The sequence below is a fragment of the Poecilia formosa genome, unplaced genomic scaffold (genome assembly GCF_000485575.1).
Source record: "Poecilia formosa unplaced genomic scaffold, Poecilia_formosa-5.1.2 Scaffold27, whole genome shotgun sequence".
Taxonomy (NCBI): domain Eukaryota; kingdom Metazoa; phylum Chordata; class Actinopteri; order Cyprinodontiformes; family Poeciliidae; genus Poecilia; species Poecilia formosa.
In genome coordinates, this window is record NW_006799966.1 from 1,983,573 (window position 1) to 2,006,231 (window position 22,659).

The window sequence follows — 22,659 nt, forward strand, 5'->3', positions numbered from 1 at the left end:
CTCAAAAAAATAAGACAGTGTCTGACACGGATTTACGTTTACTTTTAATAGAATGTACAAACTTTATTTTAGAAAAGTATCGTTTTTTTTGCTGAGTGAAATATAAAACAGTTATCTTTTTCTTTAAGAGGGATCACAGTTCACTTTTGTGATTTTCTGCCTCCCCCTTTAGCACCTCCTTTGCCTCCTTTTTCATCCTTCTCTCCTTTGTCGCTCTTCTTGCCTTTTCCTTCACCACCTTCTTTCTTGGACGCTCCTTTTTCCCCCTTTTCTCCCTTCTCCCCCTTCTCCCCCTTTTCACCCTTCTTTTTTGTAGAAGCCTCATTGTCATCCCCTTTCCCTTCTTTGGCACTCTTGTCTTTCTTTCCTTCCTTGCTCTTCTTTTCTCCTTTTTCACCATCCACTTTCCCGGACACTGTTGGAACCTCAGTTTTTTCTTCTGGTTTTGCAGCTGCAAAAAGTAAGAAAAAAGGGTCAGGACTTCTAAGCAGCAATCAGCTCTTCCTGGGTATTTCTAGAAACAGTTGTATTGACACCTTTCTTGAAGAACACACACAAAATGCCTTATATGGCTCTATAAGAACCCAATAATGCATCAAAAAAAAAAAAAAAAAAAATCAGCTGTCCATATCACATCACAGAAGACTTCTCTTGGAGTAATAACACTAATAACACAGCATTTCTGTGTTTTTTTTTTTTTTGTCAATTTAATAGAATTATTAAAAGAGGAATCTGCCTCCTGAAAGAGCTGACTCTATTCAGGCGTTTTGCGTGATATTAGGGAATTTCATTTGTATTTTAGCTACAAGAGGTAGCTAAAATGAATGTCTGTCTTTAAAGTCTAATCTCCTTTTGTTTCCCTGACTTAGGTGTTATAGTGCTGCAAATATATCTGCATAAACAAGATGTTAAGTGCTATGTACAAATCAACATAAAAAGAAAATCCAATCAGATATCCAGATCCGATTTAGCGAGGAAATATTAGTAGTGTATGTATATAGCTTAAAGGAAGGAGCTTTACTCTTGCAGCTATGGTGATAAATTTCACTTGATGAGTCCAAAGGTTCACAGGAAACAATTTTGTTACTCAGCAACAGCTTTTAAAAACTTTGACTGCTCCTCTAATTGGGGGCTATGTTAAGCCTGACATGTTTTCTCTTTCTTTTGTAAACTGTCAGTCTATTTTCTTGGCATCTCATTGGTTACATACCTGGTTGACTTTGTGTTAAATTGAGGCAGAAATGCAACCTTGATTTTTTTTTTCTTTTTGTCTACTAATTCGCCGTTACAACATGGCATTTATGTCTGGAATAATTTCTCACATAAAATACAGTGATGTCTCCAGATTTATATTTATATGGAATTACACACCTTCTACTTGGAAATAAGCAGGTATAAGTGGAGGTGAAAGTAGAGAAATGAAGAACACACACATAAAACTCTATATAGTTCTTCTTTATTCAGTGGGGAACATTTTGGATAAGGAGGGAAGATGGAAGGTAGTTAAAGACTAAGCCTTGTGACTTCCAGCATTTTTTTCCCCTACTCACTGACTGTATATGTAAGATATAATGTCTCTGAAAGAGGAGAAGCTCATTATTTTTCTTACTTGACTCTACTGTCCCAGATATGTTTCTCCTCTTGGCACGTTTGAATATATGGCAGTATAGAGACCTTCAATCTTGTAGAAAGTTTTGAGATCAATGTCGCAGGCCAGTTTATACTCTTCACGACATCTAGGCCCAGTATTCATACAAACATGCATTCCTCTTAACTTTTTCTCCTTAGAAAAGGAGTCAGGAGGTCCATGGTAAAATCATAGGTAAAGATGAATCATTTCAAGGCTTTAGAGAAATGCCAACTCCTCGGTTTTCAACACCAACAAGAACTCTTAAGGTTCTTCAGTCTGAAAATTAAAAATGAAACGCTCTCAAAAAGCCAATAGAACTCTAGGATTACATCAAGCTATTTTGAAATTCTTTATAGGTGTTGGTATACTTCCCAAAAAGAGACTGACATAGTTCTTTGTCATTCTCAAAAAATGACCAGAAGAAAAACATATATACAGTTTTTTTTATTTTTCATTAAAGAATCCATGGCATGGCCAAAAGTTTGGCATCCTGTGTTTATTTATTTAAAAAAAAGTCTGTGAAACATAATCAGGAATTTCTTCTCACTGTGAGACAGATACTGCTTCACATTCAGTGACGCCATTTTCAGCATGTATTACGAGTTCTTCCGGGATGTCAGAAGCTGTTACCGATTTAATGTCAGACACACCATCATCTTGACATAATCCAGAAGGAGATGCATAAATTTACATATTTATTTAGCTTTTTTTGCTGCCTTCCTGCTTAAGTCATTCAGAGGCAAACATTGGAGCAAAGTTTATCAGACAGAACAAGTGATAACTCCGTGCTCATTTTCAGCATTTCATTATGGTTACTGTCCCCCCTCTTATCCCAGTGACATGGTTAATTAGCTGCATAGTGCCACGGATGAATATCCACATGCTGACATCAGAAACTAAAGCAATGTGGAGCAACAGCAACTTCATCATGTTCTTTTTATTCTCTGATGCCAATATTATTTCAGACATGCATCATGGGAAAAACACTTAAGCGTTTAATTGCACTATATCAATTACACGTTACTCAATGAACGCATTTCCGTGACCACAAAGAAGATGGAGCAGAATCAGCAGAGAGGATAAGATTCTTCTGACACATTAAAAGAAATGGCACCTGAACTAAAAAAAACAGATGTAAAAGAACAGTCATTATAACAGCAGAGTCCAAACTATTTATTTTATTCAAATCTAATCCCACAGTTAGGAATACTGATGGGGGAGATACAAACAAACAGGAGGAGGAACAAACACCATCCTATGCAACATTTAACAAAAGGCATGCTGCATACATGGCAAATCAATCAGGTTCTTTTCATTGCAGTTTTGCTATTCCAGCTGTTTCAAAATTCGTGTACAAAAATATCATGCAAACATTCAAAAATTTCACAACTCAACCTAGAGGTGCTTTTTGAGATGCTCTACAGGGTGGCAAAAATTGGGGTATTTTGTCCCCCAGGTTCTTGGGGATTTAGACATGCTTAGATGTGTAAATCAAGTGGGATACTTTACTTGCTGTTGCTGCTGAAGTTGGAATTTCATTAGCAACTTCAGGTATGCTGCTAATTTAAATGGCTTTTTTGTGTTCTTTTGGAAACCGTTGACACATTTGATCATATTTCATTCAAAATCTGAAATACAGTAATTATAAATTCATTTGATCTTTCAACACTGAATACAATGAACAGAGATAATTTTAAAACACACTTTGAGAATATGCAACCTTTATAATAAAAAAAAACACTAAAGAAGCATTTTGAATACTTTTTTGGCATTGAGAAAAATATCAGTAGCACAATTTTGACCAGTCAGACCTGGACCTAATTATTCTACACTAATTACAGATTAAAACACAGCTTGTAATATTTAATGTTTTATCCATAAGTTGGAGAAGAATGCACTTTTACATTTCTAAAAAATTCTGCTGGAATATCTGTCCATATACAGAGCTGTGGAAATGGATTTACCACTTTTCAAATGTATTCTGTTTTTGCTTTTTTTGTCAATATATTTTCATTAAAGCAAGTTTTATTATTACAAGAACCAGTATTTGAATGATTTTCATTGTAATTAAAGAACAAAGACTATTCAAATCAATGTATTCTTGTGCAAGAAAGTTACAACCCTCTTTCTTAAATTACAACTACATGAGCTCTAATTACTGCCACACCTTCAGAAACCAGAAATCGCCTAAATGGATCCTATCTGACAAGTTGAAGACCTCCAACATCAACACAACATTTAACAAGTTTAGGAAGATGTGAAAAAATAAGCCAATGGTAGCGATTGCTTTGGAAAGGATTACAAATAATGTTTTGAGACTTTGATGTCTTAAATAAAAGCCAAAACAAAGGTTTCAGAATTACCTAATCAAAGTCTAAAATTCAATCCAAATGGAATGCTGTAACTAACCAGAATCGGTTGCTTATGCTTGAAAAAAACCTGTGACTTGATTAAAACCAATTTGACAAAAAAGAGTTGGCAAAAATGTTTCTACAGCAATGTAAACAACTTTGTTATCTCAAACACCTTATGGCAGTTGTTACCACAGAGAATGGCAGGAATTATTATTAGATGTTATAAGGGTTATTACTTTTTACATAGGGTCATATTGGCTTATATAGCTTCTTCCTTTAATGAATTAAACCATTTCCAAGCCGTAATTTGTCTGTACCAGAGTCAAATTCGCCTTAGGTTAAAGAGTGGTAGGAGGGGTATTTTTTTTTTCTTTTACCACCTTGTACATAAATAACATACACACTCCCAAATACACACCAAGTATGGTGAAATCCACAACTGCCAAGCTGTTCTAACCTAATCTTATTGTTAAAAGCAGCACCATGTGTACTTGGTAGTTTCATTAAAGTTTCATTAAAGAGGACATCACTACTGAGCAAAGCCTGAAAAGTTTCAGCAAAGCCTGAAGATTTTGTGCTTTCTTTTCTGGCAGCATTTTGGAAGTGCTACTTTAGTCAAGCTAAACAAGGGATTGATTTAGCTTTTGCCACCAGCAGTTTTTAACGAAGATTCAGCAAGGGCTGAATTGAGAGTGGAATAAAAGCATTTTGGATAAATGAATGAAGGGTGCTTTTAGAGTGGCTCCAACTGTAAACACTACACTTTGCAAAGCAATTGAGCCAAAGAGGAATGGCTGAAGGAAGATAAGAGCAGAAGAACAGGAGAAAAAAAAAAAAAGCATCATCCCAGCTCTGGCAAAGACAGAGTGCTAGGGTGGTCCTCGTTGACAATAACCCCAGAGAGGGGGCTGCTGTTAGGGTTTTGAGTCTGGACCTGCTCAGACACTGTCTGCAATGCAGAGGCATCTGGGGTCGCTGGAAGAAAAGGAGGAAGAGAAGACAAGAGAAAAGGAGAGGAAAAGTGGAGATTATAGGAACAGAACTTTACGAGACAAGTATAAAAGTGAAGAAAAAATATATGATTTAAGAGGACAGTGTGAAATAAAATAGTTGTTAATCAGAAAGTGTGTCTGAGACAATACTGAGTTTTCTGGGTTTTATTTTAAATTTAGTGTTCACTGCTATTCTCTGCAAATTGCAGATACACAGAAATAAATCAATTTCAATCGTGAACTGTTGCATTGAATAAAAAGCACTGTGTGGATACAGATGTACAAACAGCCTCTGAGAAAGGCTGTTTCCCCCATCCGTTTTTCTCCCATGTCAGAAAGAGCTGAGTTTTTAGCTTAAGAAGTATGGCACAGAAGGGTAATTAAACTGCTAATGTCAACTTCAGAGTTAAAGCCTGCTGTTGCTTTTATTACCCAAGGACTTCTGTCATGTGAAAATTCAAATGGTATTACAGAGAGGTACTTACATCCTGGGATCTCAGTCAGCTCATTCAGTGGTGGCACTGTCTCTAACGTGTTGGCATATTTTTTGGCAGCTTGTCTTTGTGCATGCCGTGCCTCAATTTCCTTTTTTGTCCGTGGGATACGGCATTTGAAAATACAGCACAGAGTAATAACTGAAAGAAAGACAAAAAAAAAAAGAAAAAAGAAAAGGACATGGTGAGTTTAAATTATTAAAACCTCTTATTCATCAGGAAAGTGCAACACGTTGCACTTAGGAGTAAGTTAGCAATTACACATCCTGGAGAGATGTGAGTTATGACTTCTTCATTTAGAACAGCCCAAAGAGAATCTGTGCTTTCTACTGAAGCTGAACTACAATGAGCAACGGGAGCAAATGCACAGCAAAGAGCAAGATGCACCGCAAAATGAATGATGCTAACTCCAAAACACACATAAAGCAACAAATGTGGCAATCACAGAACACAGAAGCAAAAACCTAACACCAGCAAAATAAATGCAAAAGAAAACTGCTACAATCACAATTCACTCCACAAAGTAGAACAGCTTCAGACCACCAGGAGGAGTCTGTAGTAAGTAATATTATTAAATATGTTGCTGTTGTAGTATTGCAAAAGACAGCACAGCAAAAGACATAAAGTATAATGCAGCTTTTCTACTTTCTTCCAACTTTCTTCTGGACATCCCGTTAAATCATGACATCTTTTCTTTACTGAGAGTCCAGTCGCATATGACTTGGTGGTGAACTCTCATTAAGTGGTCTGGAACACTTGGAGCAACTTTGCATCATTTGTTTTTTTTTTTTTCTATTTGCAGCATTTTTCCTTTTGTTTCTATTTCTTGTGGTTGCATAAATGTGTCTATTTTTTTTCTTTTCCATTTGATTTAGTGGTTTTAGACTTTTGCTTCTCTTTTCTGTGTTTGTAGCATATTTACTGCATTTGTTTTTTGTGTTCGTGTGTTTTGGGGTTTGCAATATTTATGTGTTTGCAGAAGGTTTTGCCATTTGCCATCCGTTTGCACGGAAGATAACTATAAATACCAATTATCTTCCCGGTCTTCTTCAGTCAGACTGCCTCCTCAAGAATTTGATTTCAGCTGCTAACAGTTTCCTCTATTTGTTTTGACCTTTAAACCTGGAAACTATGCTTCCGATCAGCTCTCCAAGACTGTGTCTTTTTTTGTTCTCGTTTTTGCATGCTTTTTCCTGTTTGTGCAAATCAATAATCTGTTCTCTGAACTCTCACATAGTTCTTGTGTGATTAGGGGAATCTTTCTATCTCAACCACACAAATGAAACTCTTACTTGGTCACATCAGGTGAACTTGAGACCTTACAACCTTCTCAAACACTTTGCTTTTATAAAGAATTGCATTGTATAGGTTTCAGACTGTAGTCACTGAAAGTTGAATTTGGATAAAATCCTTGCATTTTTCTTGTGCTTTACTATTAAAACAATTTTTTAGTCAACCTCTGAACATTTCTGAGTTTCCCTAATAAATCAAAGTTGCAGAAGGGGTTACATAACGGTAGATTTCTTGTAGTCACACCAGTAAGAAACTGAATTGACAAAGGCATACTTACTAACAGCCAACACAAACACTGAAAAGATTCCAATGACCTGCCATAATCTCAGCCCCCAGAAAACGACAGTCTCTGAGGTGACAGGGTCCGGCTTCTTCGGGGGCGGTGTGGGTAAAAGCTATAAGCAAATGACAAAACAAACAAACTTTTCACACAAACCAGAATTTTGCCAATATAATGTGCAGTACTATATATGTCTCTAATAAAGATCTCTGATAATAGTACTTTGCTGCTAGGCAATTTGCTACAGATGTGTGTAGAAGGCATTTTGAAACATTTATTTCACCACTGACCTCTATAACTGGAGCTTGGGAAAGGACAATTATACGTTCTCCCAAAAGGATATGTTGTCGGTGCTACCACAGAGCATCGCCCCCCTCTGATAAAACCATCAAGAGAAGGTTTCCCTGGCTGCTGTTTATTGATCACTTGACTGGATGTGGAAACTCTACACTTTAATCTATGAAGCACCAAGTAATTGATCTAAAAATAGGCCATTGTTCTGTCTGCTACAATTACTGAAAACACTGCAAGGCGATAAAAAACAAAGAAAAGAGAAGCTGGATGTGGATACAGAATTAAAACAACACATTAGAGCTTTTTTCTTGTTAAAACCAAATTATTTCAGATCTTTATCTTTATCTAGGTTTAATGCAAATTCCAAATTAGAGCTAATAAGTTCACTGATCTATGTTGTTCCTATCAGTACTATCTGTAGGAACACCAGGTTTTGGTGTGTTGTCACAAAGTCAGACAGAGTTACACATTTTCACAGGTTTTAAATATCTCATATCTGCAAAGCTGCTTGTTGCTTTAAATTGCGATTGCTGTAACTCAGTCAGTGGGAACACTTCAATGCGGAGCCGTTTGTTTCTCTACATTGCAGATGCAGATGTGACACACACATCACATTTAAAACCCCAGTCCCAGGTCAGACTTTAAGATGTTTTCTTCACCCGGTGCTCAGCTTCATTTATCTTTCCATCAACACCCCCGCCCGATTGTTGCCTATCCCTGCTCAGCATCAACCCAGAGCATGATGCTGTCACTACCATGTTCCAGTGGAACATAGAATGTATGCTATGCAATGATAGTTTTCCTTACCACAGAAGGCTTTCTATGTTGACCAAAAAATAACATTTTGGGTATCAACCTGGTTGGCAAATCTTCAGAACAAGTCTTATGAAGAAGCTTACTTCAAACTTCTTATGACTTCCTTTCAATAATGACATTCTTTATGTCATAAGTGGTGTGTATGACGCGAGACAACTGGGTATGCATTTGAAAACACTGCCAGTTTTCATTCATCTTCTTCATGTATATTATTGGCTACTGTGCAACAAGCTAAGTAAGATTTTACACCACATATTTATTAAGCATTTCAAGTATTTTACCACAAGCCTGAACTTCAGTCATTTCGCTTTCAAAGCTCAAAAGGCAGCATGTGAGCAGCCACAGGGACTCCCTCTGGAGGTTTCTGGCATTTGCTCTTATCTTTAATGAAAAACCTGTTCGCGTCACATTAAACTTGAACTGTTATGCATAAAATAACAGTTCAAGGCATAGCCTTTTGACAAAGGCTATGCCTTTATATGTTATATGTGGCATTTTTTGTACATGAAAAGAGAGTGCGTTCCTCCAACAGAAAAGGCAAGAATACTTTGTGTATGTGAACATATAAACCTTACCTTTAAATCTAGTTTCTAATACTTGAGTCCTAGTTGTTTTTATTTCCCATGGGGAACCTTTTTGGTAATTACAACATCTGACTTGTCTTAGATGCTATAATGCTGCTTTTGTCTGTGAAGTCTCTCATTCCCTCTTATGTTTGTGCAGATTTTACACAAACTGCTCAGTTTCTAAATCATTTCTTATCACCTTTTAGCTTTTTTTTTTTCTTTTTATGTCAGACCAGAATGAAAATCAACTTATCTCTCTTCTGTTCAACCCAAACACCAAAGTAACAGTTAAAACCAATACTTGTCACAACAACTCTGCTTAGCTTTTCACACCGGCTCACGCAGTCATGTTTTTTCTATTTTCCCGCAAAACCACCCAATCCCAGTAAGAAGACAAACAACAAGCCGGGCACCCAATCAAGTGACATAAATTACGTTTATGGATGCTATGTTACGCAACTAAACACCTGCGCCTATATCTGTGAAGACTATGTTGGAGGACATGGCGTGCCTTCAGGCTCTTACCTCAGGATCCGGGACCTGGGAGAGCACAGAGGACAGGCACTGAGACAGCAGCAGAGTTCTCCATCCCCACAGGAGAAGCTGAGGTGGGCATCCAGACTGTCCCCCGACCATTCTCTCCCCCTGGTTCTCCCTGCAGCCACCCTGCCCCCTCTTCCCCCTTCTGCTCTCTCTTCTTCTTTCTCTGTCTGCCTGCCTGCTTACACTGGCGCCGTTTACAGGACGGGACCACAATGGCCCTTTAGTGATTGATAGCGAGAATGATACTGATGGCCATCCACTGCTGTTTCTTTTGGCTTTCCACCACAACACAATCCGAACCAAAAAACACAGAGTGGTCCCCTCTGCACCCAGCTGGAAACTACTCCAGTACAATGGAGGGAGCCAGTCTTGCAGTTGGGGGACATTAATTAATTAGCAGAGCTGGTGTAGTTTACAGCCGGCTCACCCAACTGAGGACAGGCAGTTAACTAAGACAGGGGGATGGGCTGTGCAGTTGGCCACGATGAGATCGACCTATTCAGGTACAGCGAAGCGAATGGCTGTGAGTCATTGCTTTTACAGCCTCTAAGGTTGTAGATTGAAAATCCTCACAGCCTCATCCTTTCAGAGTGGCAAAGTGTGATAAGCTGAGCTGCTGCTGACTCCAATGTTTTCAACAGGCGCTTGTCCAAGGAAAGTAAAAAGAAATGAAGAGTAACTGCTACAACACTGGCATAGACTGCAGTGAATTGTTTTTTTTTTTTGTTTTTTGTTTTTTTGTTTTTTTCAGCTTAGTGAAAATATTTTTGCCTGGCTGACTCTTATGGGTTTTTTTATTACAAGTACAAGAATCAATTTTATTAATGAAAAAATCCTCAAATGAAGTGAATTTAATGTTTTTGACAACATTTTCAGCTTTTGTTTGAAAATATGTTGAAAATACATTGGTGATTTAATGATATTGGCAATTTTTATTATTATTATTATTTATTTATTTATTTATTTTTACTATTATTATTATATAGCATACAGGACAACAATTCCAATGACAATATATCTAAAATTGAACTTTTTGTCTTGCAGTTAACAATATATCAACCATGCAATGTAACGTGGTGGTAGCAGCATAATGCTTGGGGATCTTTTTCAGCACAGGCTGGGCAGTTGATCATAGCTGTTGTGAAAATGGTTGCACTGACGTTCAGAATAATCTTGGAAGAAAACCTGTTCAGGTTTCAGTCTCAATCTCAAACTTTACTAACATTTTTTTTACTAGCCAAAAAGTCTTTTTTTTATAATATTTGTTTTTATAACATTATATTTTCTCTAATTTAAAGAATCCACGAAACTTGAGATTGGGACAGAACTTCACTTTCAAGTCGGACAACGACCGTGAAAAATCCTTTAGAGCCAAAATAAAATTGTTGAGATCAGAGCTGGTCAGAGATAAATTAGAGAAAATATGATCTTATAAAAAACAAATATCATAAGAAGATTTTTTGGCCAATAAGAAAATTGTCTGTAAAGTTTGGAACTGACTCCCGATACCTGAATGGAGTACTGCAAGATTAAAGGACCTCATTGCCACAAATTAAGAAGTTGTTAGAGTTTAAGATGGCATTCTTTATGAAACTATTTCTTAATCCAGTGACATAAATATGGTCATGTAAGCCTGAATCAAAGTGTGCACCCGAGTTTAGGTCTCGTGACAGCAACGATCACAGCCCACGATTGACGTCCTTTTCATGTTCATCAAAAGAATCCTTGACCTTTTAATTCCAAAGGATGAAGGTATTGCCATCCTGAAAGAGGCCATATCCATCAAGGGAAAAATGGTTTATAACAGGATAACAGTAGTGATTCAAATTTTCAGTGACTTTTTCCGCTGAGGGGATAAGCGGATCAAAACCAGTTCTGCAAAACAGAGTTATCCTCAGAGCCACCAGCTCCTTTTTTGCTTCTGATAGTTTATTAAAACTGACACATCCTCTATATTATATTCAGAAGAGCGGTGGGTTTCACTCATGGCCACACTGTACATTTAAAAGGGCTAGTTATAACATTATAAAATGTGGTTCAAGTAAAATAATACTCTCTATAATGATCATGTGACTGAAGTCATATGGTCATTATATACATGTTGTTAGGGAACATTAAGTTATTCCTTAAACACTTTAAAGTGTTTCCTCAATGTTGTACAATGAGTGCTAAACATTAGATTGCGCATCAATGCACTGGAGAAATATTTGGTTGTTATATTTATGTCACTTAGTTTGAACATCATCGTATGAATGTGTCCTCTGTGGCAGCCATCTTGTAATGCCAACAGCTCTTTTACTGGAATTGAGCTGGCACAAGTAGGAGTTTGACTGGTTGATCATTTGTGGAAATTTTGTAGAAATGTAAAGCAATTAAGAGAAGCATGAAGTGAAATATAAACTGGATATATTTTTGTAGATAAATAAATAATAAAGTTCTGATTATTTATGTGAAACGTAATCTTTTCCTTCTTATAAATAACTTTCACAGCAGGTCAAAATCTACAAAGCCAAGATACCTGTCTCATAGGACATAATAGTAATAATAATAATAATAATAATAATAATAATAATAATAATAATAATAATAATAATAATAATAATAATAATAATAATAATTACTGTGTAATGAACACAAGCTCCCAGATTTGACCTTTCACAAACATTTAATTGTCTTCTACCAAAACACTGAATCATTTTGTGTAGTGTGGCGTGGATTGTGATGTGTCTTCCTCTGCTGAAAGAATGTTTTGCACAATTTATTTTTGACCAAATCAGTCAAAAATGTTTAATTGCAATAAGTGATTTTGTGTATTACACAATTTCTATTACCAAATCAAATTTCTGTTAGTTTGTCCTCTGCTTCTTCATGGACTCAGTCACTCTGTGACTTTCTACACAGTCAGAGCGTTTTCCTGAACTCACCAACATCCAGAGAAAGCCTCCGCATTACTGATACTATCCGATCACGAGAAATATTTTGTGCAATATTTATTGAGATATCCACCACATGTAAGATTTTACTAGTTCATTATCTTTCTAGAGAGCACCAGTTTATAGATCCCGAACCATCACTTTTGAGTGCAGTGTTACGCTTTTTTTGTCACTGCTATTTTGGCCCACCAAATCTTGAGAACAAAATGAGTCCACAGTTGTTGCTCTGTTTTCAGTGACTGTATGCGCAGAAGGTCTCAAACTGTGTCGGTGGGAAATTTGCTGCTGAACCCACAGTGTGAGGTTGATTTGTTGCTTTCACTGCAAGCAGGTTCCTCCTGAGTGTTGACATTAGACACAGAGAGGAGATGAGAAAATAAAGACGGTAAAAGCCCCTGCAGGACACAGGCAGAAGCAATGTAAAAATACTGATTAAAAGTGTCTGAGCCACAAATATCATTATTCTAAAATATAATATATTCTGTCATAGTTTAAACACACATTCTCTCATGTATTTTCTTTTTTTTTTAAAGGAATGTTATACAGTGTTGCACAATCAATTACAACACAGGAGGACATTTTACTTGCAGATCCCTGAGATTGCTTACTCAGAATACATAACTCATTTTCCAAAGGTTATCCTGTCAAAGGCAATGCAAAATAGATTCAAGATGACAACACAAACATCTTAAAGATGCACAGTTAATACTCAAAAAACCTCTGAGTAAGTGCTTTATCTCAGCCTGTGAATGCTTACTGTAGCCGGTTGAGTTACTTTTTTTCATGATGTGTGACTTTTTATGTTGCAGATTATGGGTATTTTTTGTTTTTTGGTATACTGTTTTTCTTTCCTGAATTTCTTTTTTTCTATTTTACGATCTTGTAACATTATTGTCTTTGTTTCACACCATCATTTTATTTTCATATTTTGTTCCTCCTGCTTTCTGTTGTCACAGATATAAAACAAACTCTGGCTCTCTTTTCTTAGGCCCCTCTTGTTAGTGTTTATTTCCATGTAGAATTTTGTTCGTGTTTCTGTCAGTTCGCATTATTCTGTCTTACTCTTTTATTTTTATTTGTGTAAAGAAAAGTTTATTTGCTCCACATTCTTGCCAAACTCTGTCATCCTACTTGGAGGTTTGTATACCCACCTTCTGAGATGTTCAAAGTAAATGAATGTATTCTTGGCTTTCTAGCATGTGTTACCTTCTCAGTATTCCTCCTCACATTTTCCTATAATATCTTGGTTGGGAAGTGGCAAAGCTAGTGCAAAACCTCTGTACTTTTATGTTATTTTTATTGTTCACTGTGGAGTTCCACATGTGTTCAAGGTTTTTACTACATTTTTAGAATTTAATTTTATTCATTTGATGTAATAAAATGGAATAAAATACAAATAAAGTAAAGTGCTGCCAGCATATATTTTGTACCACAAACAAGCAAAGTGGTATGACAATAAAAAAAAAATCCTTGAATCTATATTCAAGGATTTTTTTTTTATTGTCATACCACTTTGCTTGTTTGTGGTACAAAATCCTGAGTCATGTTCCAGATTAAGAAATTTAATCAGTTTCATCACACAGCATTTAACATGTACAGTTGCTCTAGTGCTTAGAATTTCTGAATTTTCATAAAATGCTTTGTGTTAGTTTTTTGAGAATGATTTGATTGGATGCTGATTTTAAAATTTAAAATTTAGATTTAGGATTTCAAAGAATTGGCAAGTTTACTCTGTAAAAGTGAGATGTTTTTCTTTATTGCCTAACGTTTTAATTCCAGCCAGCTTTGCTTGCTATGCTTTTGTGTACCTACCCGCATCAAAAATAATCCGATGCATCTATGAAAATTACTGTTTTGAAAGGCTGGTGATTCAGTTCAGAGGGAGCTTTTACCTTCCTGGAACGACAACGTTCAAACGTGCAAATATTCATCTTCCTCTGAGCTGAGTAATGCAAAGTTCAGAACTGCAGATCCTGACACCTAGTTTAGTTCATTTAGTCTAGTTCAACACAATGAGTCTGAGCAGTTTCTTTAAGAGCGTTCTCTGGCATCAAAACCTGTTTGACCTCAAAGGCTTTTCCTTCTTTAAATTGACCTTTCTGTACTACGCACTCCCTCAGATTTGAGTATTTAGGCTCCAAAACAGAGAGAGAGAGAGAGAGAAAGAGACACTGATAGATACTTTTGACTCTTGATTAGCAAATATTGCTATTAAGGTTCAATCTCAATTCCGTGCAGAAAAGTTACTACTTTATGTTTACCTATTAAAATTAAGTTCTTGTGTTAACATTGTAAAACTAAGAATACATATATTTTTGTTATATAATCATATCCTTCTCTAAAAATATACACATTGAGTGACAGCTAGTTGTTTTTTAGAACTGATTTGAGACTAATTAAAAATATTATTGCTTATTAATGAGAATTCTGACTTTTAGTACATGGATATAATTAACTAGCTTATTAGTTGCTGCATTTAATGAGCTTTTATTATAGTTAATAATAAATGTTCCTTGAATTTGTACTTTAAAAGAGTCTTTCATTAATGCATTTCTAAAGAAGTACAATACATTGATCTTCCTTTTCTCCTACTTTGGCTGGTTCTTGGAAAAATCAGCACTGCAGCTGACCATCATCCCATCACTTTTATCATTCTCTCTCAAACCAAACCTCTACACATCTTTTCCGTGGTCTCCGAGTGAGAAAGGTGTGAGAAAAGGTTATTCTGTTAGGCAGAGCTGGGTGGCTCCATGGGCAATTCAAGTTTTTCTCTAATATGCATTAACAAATCAAAACAAAACTGTATGTTTTGTGATGAGAGAAAGGCGTTATAAAATGACAGACATAAAGCTCAAAACGTTTAAATAACATCCCCTCCCTCCCTTTAAGCTCACTTCAACAGTTATTTCTTATATCTTCCTTGGATGGCTCTTTGGCTTTATCTCTTTATTTTTATCCCTCAAGCATCATCTCACTCCCAAAGAATATTTTACAACCCAACGGAACCTGATCATTCCTGTTTCTGCTTATTAAAACATGTAATGTGTATCAGGGACCAAAGCCGAAGGGATTTTGGGAATAATTATTAAACTCTTGTCTCAGACTGACAGAAACGGCTCCTGGCTATGTAGTTGTGATTCTTGGATTCTTGTATCCAATTAAAATTATATTTTTGAAATAACTGAGATTCTGCTGTAAGCTTCTTCATATTCTTCGTAATGCAACAGCAATTTTAAAAAAGTCTGTAAATGTGTGTATTACATGTATTTATAAGTAACAGAGAAATCTTTGTAATGTTTTAAAAGACAAGTCAGACATATAAAATACATGACCAGTGCTGCTCCTCTTGTTCTCACTAAAACTAGAAAAGAGAACATCACTCTGATTCTAAAGTCCTTACACTGGCTCCCAATAGCTCAGCACACAGAATATATACACAGAATATAAAACATTTTTGTTAGTTTAAAAGCCACTAAATTGTAAGCATCAAATACATGAAAGCTTGCACTTTATTTCCCCAGAATCAGAACTAAACATGGGAAGCAGCATTCAGTTGTGATTCTCCTCTTAACTTCTAGAAAACTTCAAAATTCCTGAAACACTGAGTTCTTTTAAAGTTAGGCTTTTATCATTTAGTCTAGAGCTGCCTTTGATTAGCAATAGCAAGAGCATCATTAATTGTAGTCTGCATTCCAACTTGTCCTTACGTTCCTTTAGTTTGCCACTGCTATGTAATGTTTCTTGCTGGTTTGATGTTTTGGGTTTTCATCATGTAAAGCACTTTTGAATTCTCTTCTTCTTCTTATACAAACACACATGCACTGCCTTATACTGGAAACTTTTTTAAACTACAATGAAGTAGTTTAGTCATATAAGAAAAATACTAAACCAGCTTGGATAAGTATGGATCTACATTAATAACACATGAACTAATTCGAGATGTTGAAAAATCTTGCAAAAGAAAGAAGAGTGAACTAAGCCACTGCCCAGGGTCAGCATTCGACACAAACGCCTGAATTATACAGGATATACATTATAACCTTTTGTAGTAAAGGAGTTGATAAAGAATTAGCTTGCTTCTAAACTTGCCCATACTGTTTCTGAATACTGAATTCAATAGAATTTCTAATTATTTCCATTTTACAACTGCAGTAAAATTCAAAAGAACAGATGAAAGTCGCCACTAAAACAGATTTACTTCTTGAGGTGATGGAAATTTTAAGGTGTCTAGTAATTTGGTACCGATCCTGTAATTCTGTCTCTTCACATCTTTTTGTTGGAGCAACAGCATCAGGGGTAGTGATTCAAAGAAACTGTCTCTGTAGGGAGCCCCCTGGGAACCTCTTGAGTTGATTGTGATGGGAAAATTGTTCTGCAAGTTTCTCTACATGATTGTCTCCTTTTTCTCTCTCTGCCTAAAGGCCAGCAACATTCTCTGTCTGTGCAATTTGAGCATTGATTTAAGTGTAAGATGTGTCCACTCCAAATAAAAAACAAATAGTCTTTGTACCAAGTGCCTATTTAATAGATTCACTTGTGTGGTTGCAAAGGGTTTCTCCCAACGTTCTTTGTTAGAGTTCTCTCTTTAAGTGATTTTTTTTTTGTTTTTTTTTTTGTTTTGTTTTGTTTTTTTCAAAATTACATTGAAATGACTGTTTCATCTCTGAGGTTACAATTCAGAAAGTAAACCTGCATGTCCATTTTCTAATAGGTAGAAGTCGTCTGTGTGCATGACAGTTCCGGTCTACATGTCAGTCTGCTGAGCTAGATTCTCTACACCAAATACTACTGGGAATCAGCAAGGAGGGGACGAGGACGGAAGCAGAATTTCCACTAATAGCCCGGAAAGCAGACAGGGAGAGACTTCCAAAATTAGATATCATCCTACACCATACATTCACTGTGGAGCCATATATCGGTAGTTTTAAAGTTATGCTACACTGTTTCCTCTTTTAAATGTTAGCTTGAGCAATTAAATGATCACAACTTAATAATATTCCAACTTTTCCACCGATGTTCCTGATGTGTTTCTAGATTTTTTAATGTTCAGTTTTTATTGTTTTTAAAAAAAAAAACCTCTGAGGCTTTCAAACTCTGAAACAAATTTTGCCCTTCCAAGATACAATTACACATAGGTTGCTTGTGTTGGTGTGCCTCATAAAATCCTAATAAATTGAATTTAACTGTATGAAATGTGGGGGTGGGGAGAGTCCAACTGGCTGCAAATGCTTTTGCAAGTCACTTTACTCTTTCGTTTATGTTGCATTTATAATTTTTGCATTTGTATTGACTTACACGCAATAGATAAGTGTCAGGATTCAGGTTGATACGAGGTACTTTAGTGTCACATCTTGAGTTGAATGATCCTTTACTGGATTTTAAACTTTTGAATTGGGTTGGACATTATCTTTGGCTGGACTCCACCTTTACTTTGCAGTTAAAGGATGAACTCGCCGGGACACATTGTGGACCAGTTAACTACAATTAGTGGATCCATCTGTTGTGCTATAACAAACATTCGTACATTGACATTCATGTAATGTACAAGGACATTATTTCTGTGAACAATATAAGCAGTCTCTTGGGGTTTCGTGGTGCAGCAGCTTGTGTCTCTCCTAATTAATTTCTGCCTTTCTCCATGGCAAACTGTCAAATGACAGAAAAACTAGAGCCAAACCAGCAGTCTGTGTTATCAGTGGTGCTGATGCAAATATTTCCAGAATGTGGACCTCATTGCATTCATGAGTAAAATGTCATTGCCATTTTGCCAGGACACGCTGAGGGACTTATTAAACAACTGCAATAATGAAAAAGCATACCTTCAAGGAAACAATCCTCTTTTCTTTGTAGATTCATTCCTGTTCATCCAGTGAATAAAAACTAATTACTTTCTCTTAAATGCAAAAACAGAGCATTTTTATTTTCCAAAAGTTTAACTTTTGGAACTCCACAAACCCAATTATGGAGCTTAAAAAAAACCTAACAGAACCATATCTTCAGCACAAATGTTGGAGATGTTCCTATAGAAATTGATTATTTGACAGAAGGTGTGAGCAGTTCAACCTACAGTGGCAAAAGTCTTTAAGGGATGAAACAAGTGAGAGCCACGTGTTAAAAGTAGCAATCACGTTACAAAAATGACAAGCAGAGAATAGCAGCTTTTAGTGATAGGGGAGCTGCACATTGTTGATTGCAGCTTTACAAAAAAAATTCTGTTTTCCTTGCCGAATCACCGAATCACTTTGTTTTATCATCACCTTTTGCTCTGTGCTCCTGCAGTGCTGCTCTGCAAAGTGTCTTAAAAGCAAAAATGCAGCTGATATGCTGAGCAGTACTGCATTCTCCTGTTCTGGTGCGTTAGGAATGATGCATTTCTATGTCAATCTGTTAAAGAAAAAAATACATTTATTCAATCCAGAAGCAAAAAAAAAAAATGCCCCTGAACTGCATTTAGTATATTTTCACTTACTCATAAAAGAACCCTACATGCAGTTTTTATCCTTATTTTGGTTATTTGTTTCAAGAGCAACACCAATATTTATTCAATATCAAATGAAACTGTGGATAAGAAATTTATGAAAGACAAACCTTTTCATATGTTTAACAAAAGCAGGCCCAATGCCAAATTGAAACCCTTCTCTTCTGGCATGTGGTTCAGACTCGAGAGAGGCTGATTGCTTTGTCCCAAGCTAGTATGACTGCCACAGAGAGGCCAGCATGTTCAGCTGCTGTCAGACTGATGAAAACGACTGCATGCCCAGAAGGTTTTTTTTTTTATCTCTACATCCTTAGTGGTGTTTGCCTCACATAATTTAATACCATTTTTGTAGACCTGCTTTTTTAACCTGTGTTTGTTGAGGCTCTTGTAATCTGCTTCCACCGTAATCTATTTCAATAATTTTAAAGGTTTTCTCCAAGTCACTGCAGTTTTTCAGCATCACATAAGATCTTAAACACAGCTTTAAAGTGAATTTTGATTTGGACTCATTTCATAAGAGGCCTTTCCATTGTGCTTGAATACAAAACGTATAACTTGCCATAATTTTTCCAGAAAAAACATCTGACTTGTTGAATAGTCTTAGGATAATGCATCTACTATGTCAGCCATGTTTGATGATTTATTATTAGATATTAGAGTTTAATGAAGTGTATGTTAGAATGCCTTGCAAAATTTTTCAGACCATTTAGACTTTTCTAAATACAGATTAAAGGGATTTTATTTGGATTTAAACCAACATTAAGGTTTCAAGAAAAAACAAAAATAAATTGTACATTTAGGCAGCTGGTTCCCTTCAGAAGTCACCTAATAAATAAACAAAGTTTATACATGTGTAATTTAATCTAAGAATGAGTACAGCTGTTCTGTGAAGGCCTCAGAGGTTTGTTAGAGAACATTAGTGAACAAAAAAACATCATGGAATCCAGGAACGACAGAAGTTGCGGAGAGGTTTATTGCAGTGTTAGGTTGTAAAACGTTATTCCAAGATGTTCAAACAAACCCAAGTGGAAAAAGTACGATACAGCTGCAAACCTACCGAAAGAGGAGCTGCCCACCTAAAGAATGACATTAAGAGAAGTAAAGAAGTCTGTGGTAAATCGGGAGGAGCTGTAGTGATAGAAGCAAATCAAGTCTTTGAATGGCCTACTCAAAGTCTAGACCTCATCCCAATTTAGAATCTTTGCTAAGATTGACAAGTTCACAGGCACTCAAGACTGACGTCTCGAGGTGATTGAATTTTGTCGGGAAAAAAAAGGTATCAAATTTCAGTGTCTACACATGCAAAGCTATCAGACACATCAAAAATACTTGTGGCTGCAAGTGGGGATTTCCCTCTAGTTCCCCATGCACACAGCACTTTTGAGATTTTTATAGTTAAAAAAAACCAAAAAAAAAACGCCTCTGTTAAATAAGTTAAAGTCTCTGGTTGTAATGTGACAAATTGCTAAAAAAAAGTTCAAGGGGTCTGAAGATTTTTGCAAGGCATGGTACTTATTGTAGAAGTAGTGAATTTTTTTCTCCACTTCTTTTCAATATGTAACATTTTAAAATAATAATAATAATAATAATAATAACAATAATAAAAAAACATATTTTCTTGAAATTGTGAGTCACTGTGTTTTTCCTACAAGAACTTATATTTTGTGGAAACAGTTTTAGAACACTTATCGCTGTAAATCACGTGGTACCACTCAATGTCAAAACAGTTTCTTAATCATCTTAGGTACATCCCAGCACATGAGCAACTGTACTGCCATCTAGTGATACCATGCCTAATTAGACCCTGCAAAGAACTTAAAGTGATGATCCAGTGAACATTAATGTGACCAATAAGAGTCTAATCATTACTTCACTTGTGTACAAGTTAAGTTGATACTTAAGTTCTAATTACTGTAAATGAGCACATTAGAACTGTTCTGTTTATTTTCTTTCCATTACATGTAAATGAGAGCCACGGGGCGATGAATAAACTCACAGAGGAGTAAACCGTTTTTCTGGCCTGAGGAAAGTTCACAGATCCCTCGTACACTGATTGCTAACTTTAACCTCTGCGTTCACAGCTGCACTGTTTACTTTAGTTTCTGGATGCAGTCAATGGTCTGCAGGAAGCATTGGTCCAGAACGAGGGAATACCTCTGAGGAGAAAGACGGAGAAAGGAGTCATTCAAAGCTGGAATGACAAATAGTCGAGGCTGTTTACGTACGCTGTGTTTACATAAGTTTGTGTTTGGTTTGGTGGCTTATTGGGCATCTTGGAATAAATCTACACCTTTCTGCGTAATACAGCTACATAAAACAAGAATAAAATTGTTTGCCAAAGTGTAATTTATTTGAAGGTGATGACACTCCGAAATAACTGAAGTCAACAAGAGCAGACGCATTAAGCTGTGAAATTAGCTTACCTGAAATTACACTATAACCTCAGTAGGAAACAGTAGGAAGCTTTATAAAAAGAAAAGAGCTTACTGAAATATTAGAAGTGCTTAACTTGTTCCTATCAGTTAGTATTTACACATACACATGGTGTGCTCGAAAACATTTAGCATCTTCCAGGAATCACATGGAACAATCAATCAATCAATCAATCAATCAATCAGGGAGGGACAAAAAAAAAAAAAAAAAAAAACACGATTCGCTCCATGGTACGCATCGTCTTGTGTAATTTACGCCAAATCAATTCAGATCCCATTGTATCTAACCTGCTCATGCACTGCCACCAACTCACTGTCACCTAAAAAGGTTCCTCACCCTTCATCCAGGAGGTGCTCAACACAAGATGTTTTATGTTACTGTGAGCATAAAGGCTGTCTTCATCATGTCCAAACTCTGATATTTTTGTCTTGTGGCTCTTTCTCACCAGGTCCAAATGGGACCTGCCAATCTCCCACAGGGTGCTGGAAGACATAGTGCGGTATTTGAATCAGCACACTAAGCCAGCCATGGTTTTAAATTAAGCGTGATGTGGAGAGGGCAGAGACGACAGGCGGGGCAGGTTTTATTTTTTATTTGTTTTTCGCTGAAACACCTTCAGATACATTAAAATAACTCAGATGTACGCATGTATGTAAAAGCTACACCCATCAGCAGAACTGAGACAACGTTTGGATTGAAAGTCTAAGAGGCTTTCTAAAGATTTTATTCCAGACATAATTAGCAGAGTTTTCCGTTAACGTTTTTGCTCATTTCTAAAGTACATCTGCTCAATGCAGATAGGAAGAAAGAACGGACAAAAGCAAAGCAAGAAGGTATGAAAAATAAGGAAATGGAGAAAATGATGGAGAATGAAAAAAAAGAAATAAGGATATGTGGAGGGAAGGAGAATAGGGAAGAAGGAATGACAAACGTAGAAGGAAAACGGAAACAGGGGTAGCAGGATGAAGGAAGGACAAATACAAAGAATGAAGAAAGGAAAGAAAGACTGAATAAAAGAAATAAGGAAGAAAAAACTGTTAACTGCATTAAACAATGTTGCTAAGAATAAAGCCTGAAAACAAACAAATTTTACTTATATTACCCAATGAATGAATTTTTTTTTTCAAATTCATTCAAACCCAGTAAATTCATAAAATAAATTCCCTACTAGTTCCAAGCGCTTCCCAGGACATCTTGGATCGCTGATCACAGACTTTATTCTGTAAATGCAGGATATGCTCTAGGAAATGAATTACAGTCCGTGTGTGTAGCTTTAGTTTGAATTCACTTCTAACCACTATTCCCACACATCTGGTTTCAAGTCAGAAATGATTAGTGTGGATATTTAACAGGAATATCAACTTTAGGAGGAACCTAACAGAGGTTAGTTTAATGCAATCTTGACGGCAATTTTGCACTATTATTCGCAACCATTCACAGCCAAAATGACTAAAAACAGGAAGAAAATACAGATAAGCCATAAAAAAATAAAATAATAATTTAACAAAAAATTAAATTGATTTGCCTGAGACAAATAGAAAACTTACAAGCAT

General features: G+C 36.1%; 1 protein-coding gene and 1 long non-coding RNA gene across 2 annotated transcripts; one reads left to right on the top strand and one right to left on the bottom strand.

Annotated features, from left to right (window-relative positions):
• Positions 1 to 85: 85 nt before the first annotated feature.
• Positions 86 to 9,667, bottom strand: tmie (transmembrane inner ear). The gene is made up of 4 exons (XM_007548626.2): positions 9,245 to 9,667; positions 7,041 to 7,158; positions 5,462 to 5,611; positions 86 to 451 (listed from the first exon to the last, which is right to left on the bottom strand). The coding sequence occupies exons 1-4, from the start codon at positions 9,353 to 9,355 to the stop codon at positions 141 to 143; spliced, it is 690 nt and encodes a 229-aa protein (XP_007548688.1). The 5' UTR covers positions 9,356 to 9,667; the 3' UTR covers positions 86 to 140.
• Positions 1,380 to 4,822, top strand: LOC107835864 (uncharacterized). Its single transcript, XR_001661690.1, has 2 exons — positions 1,380 to 3,955; positions 3,988 to 4,822. It is a non-coding gene; the product is annotated as an uncharacterized LOC107835864 (long non-coding RNA).
• Positions 9,668 to 22,659: the final 12,992 nt, after the last annotated feature.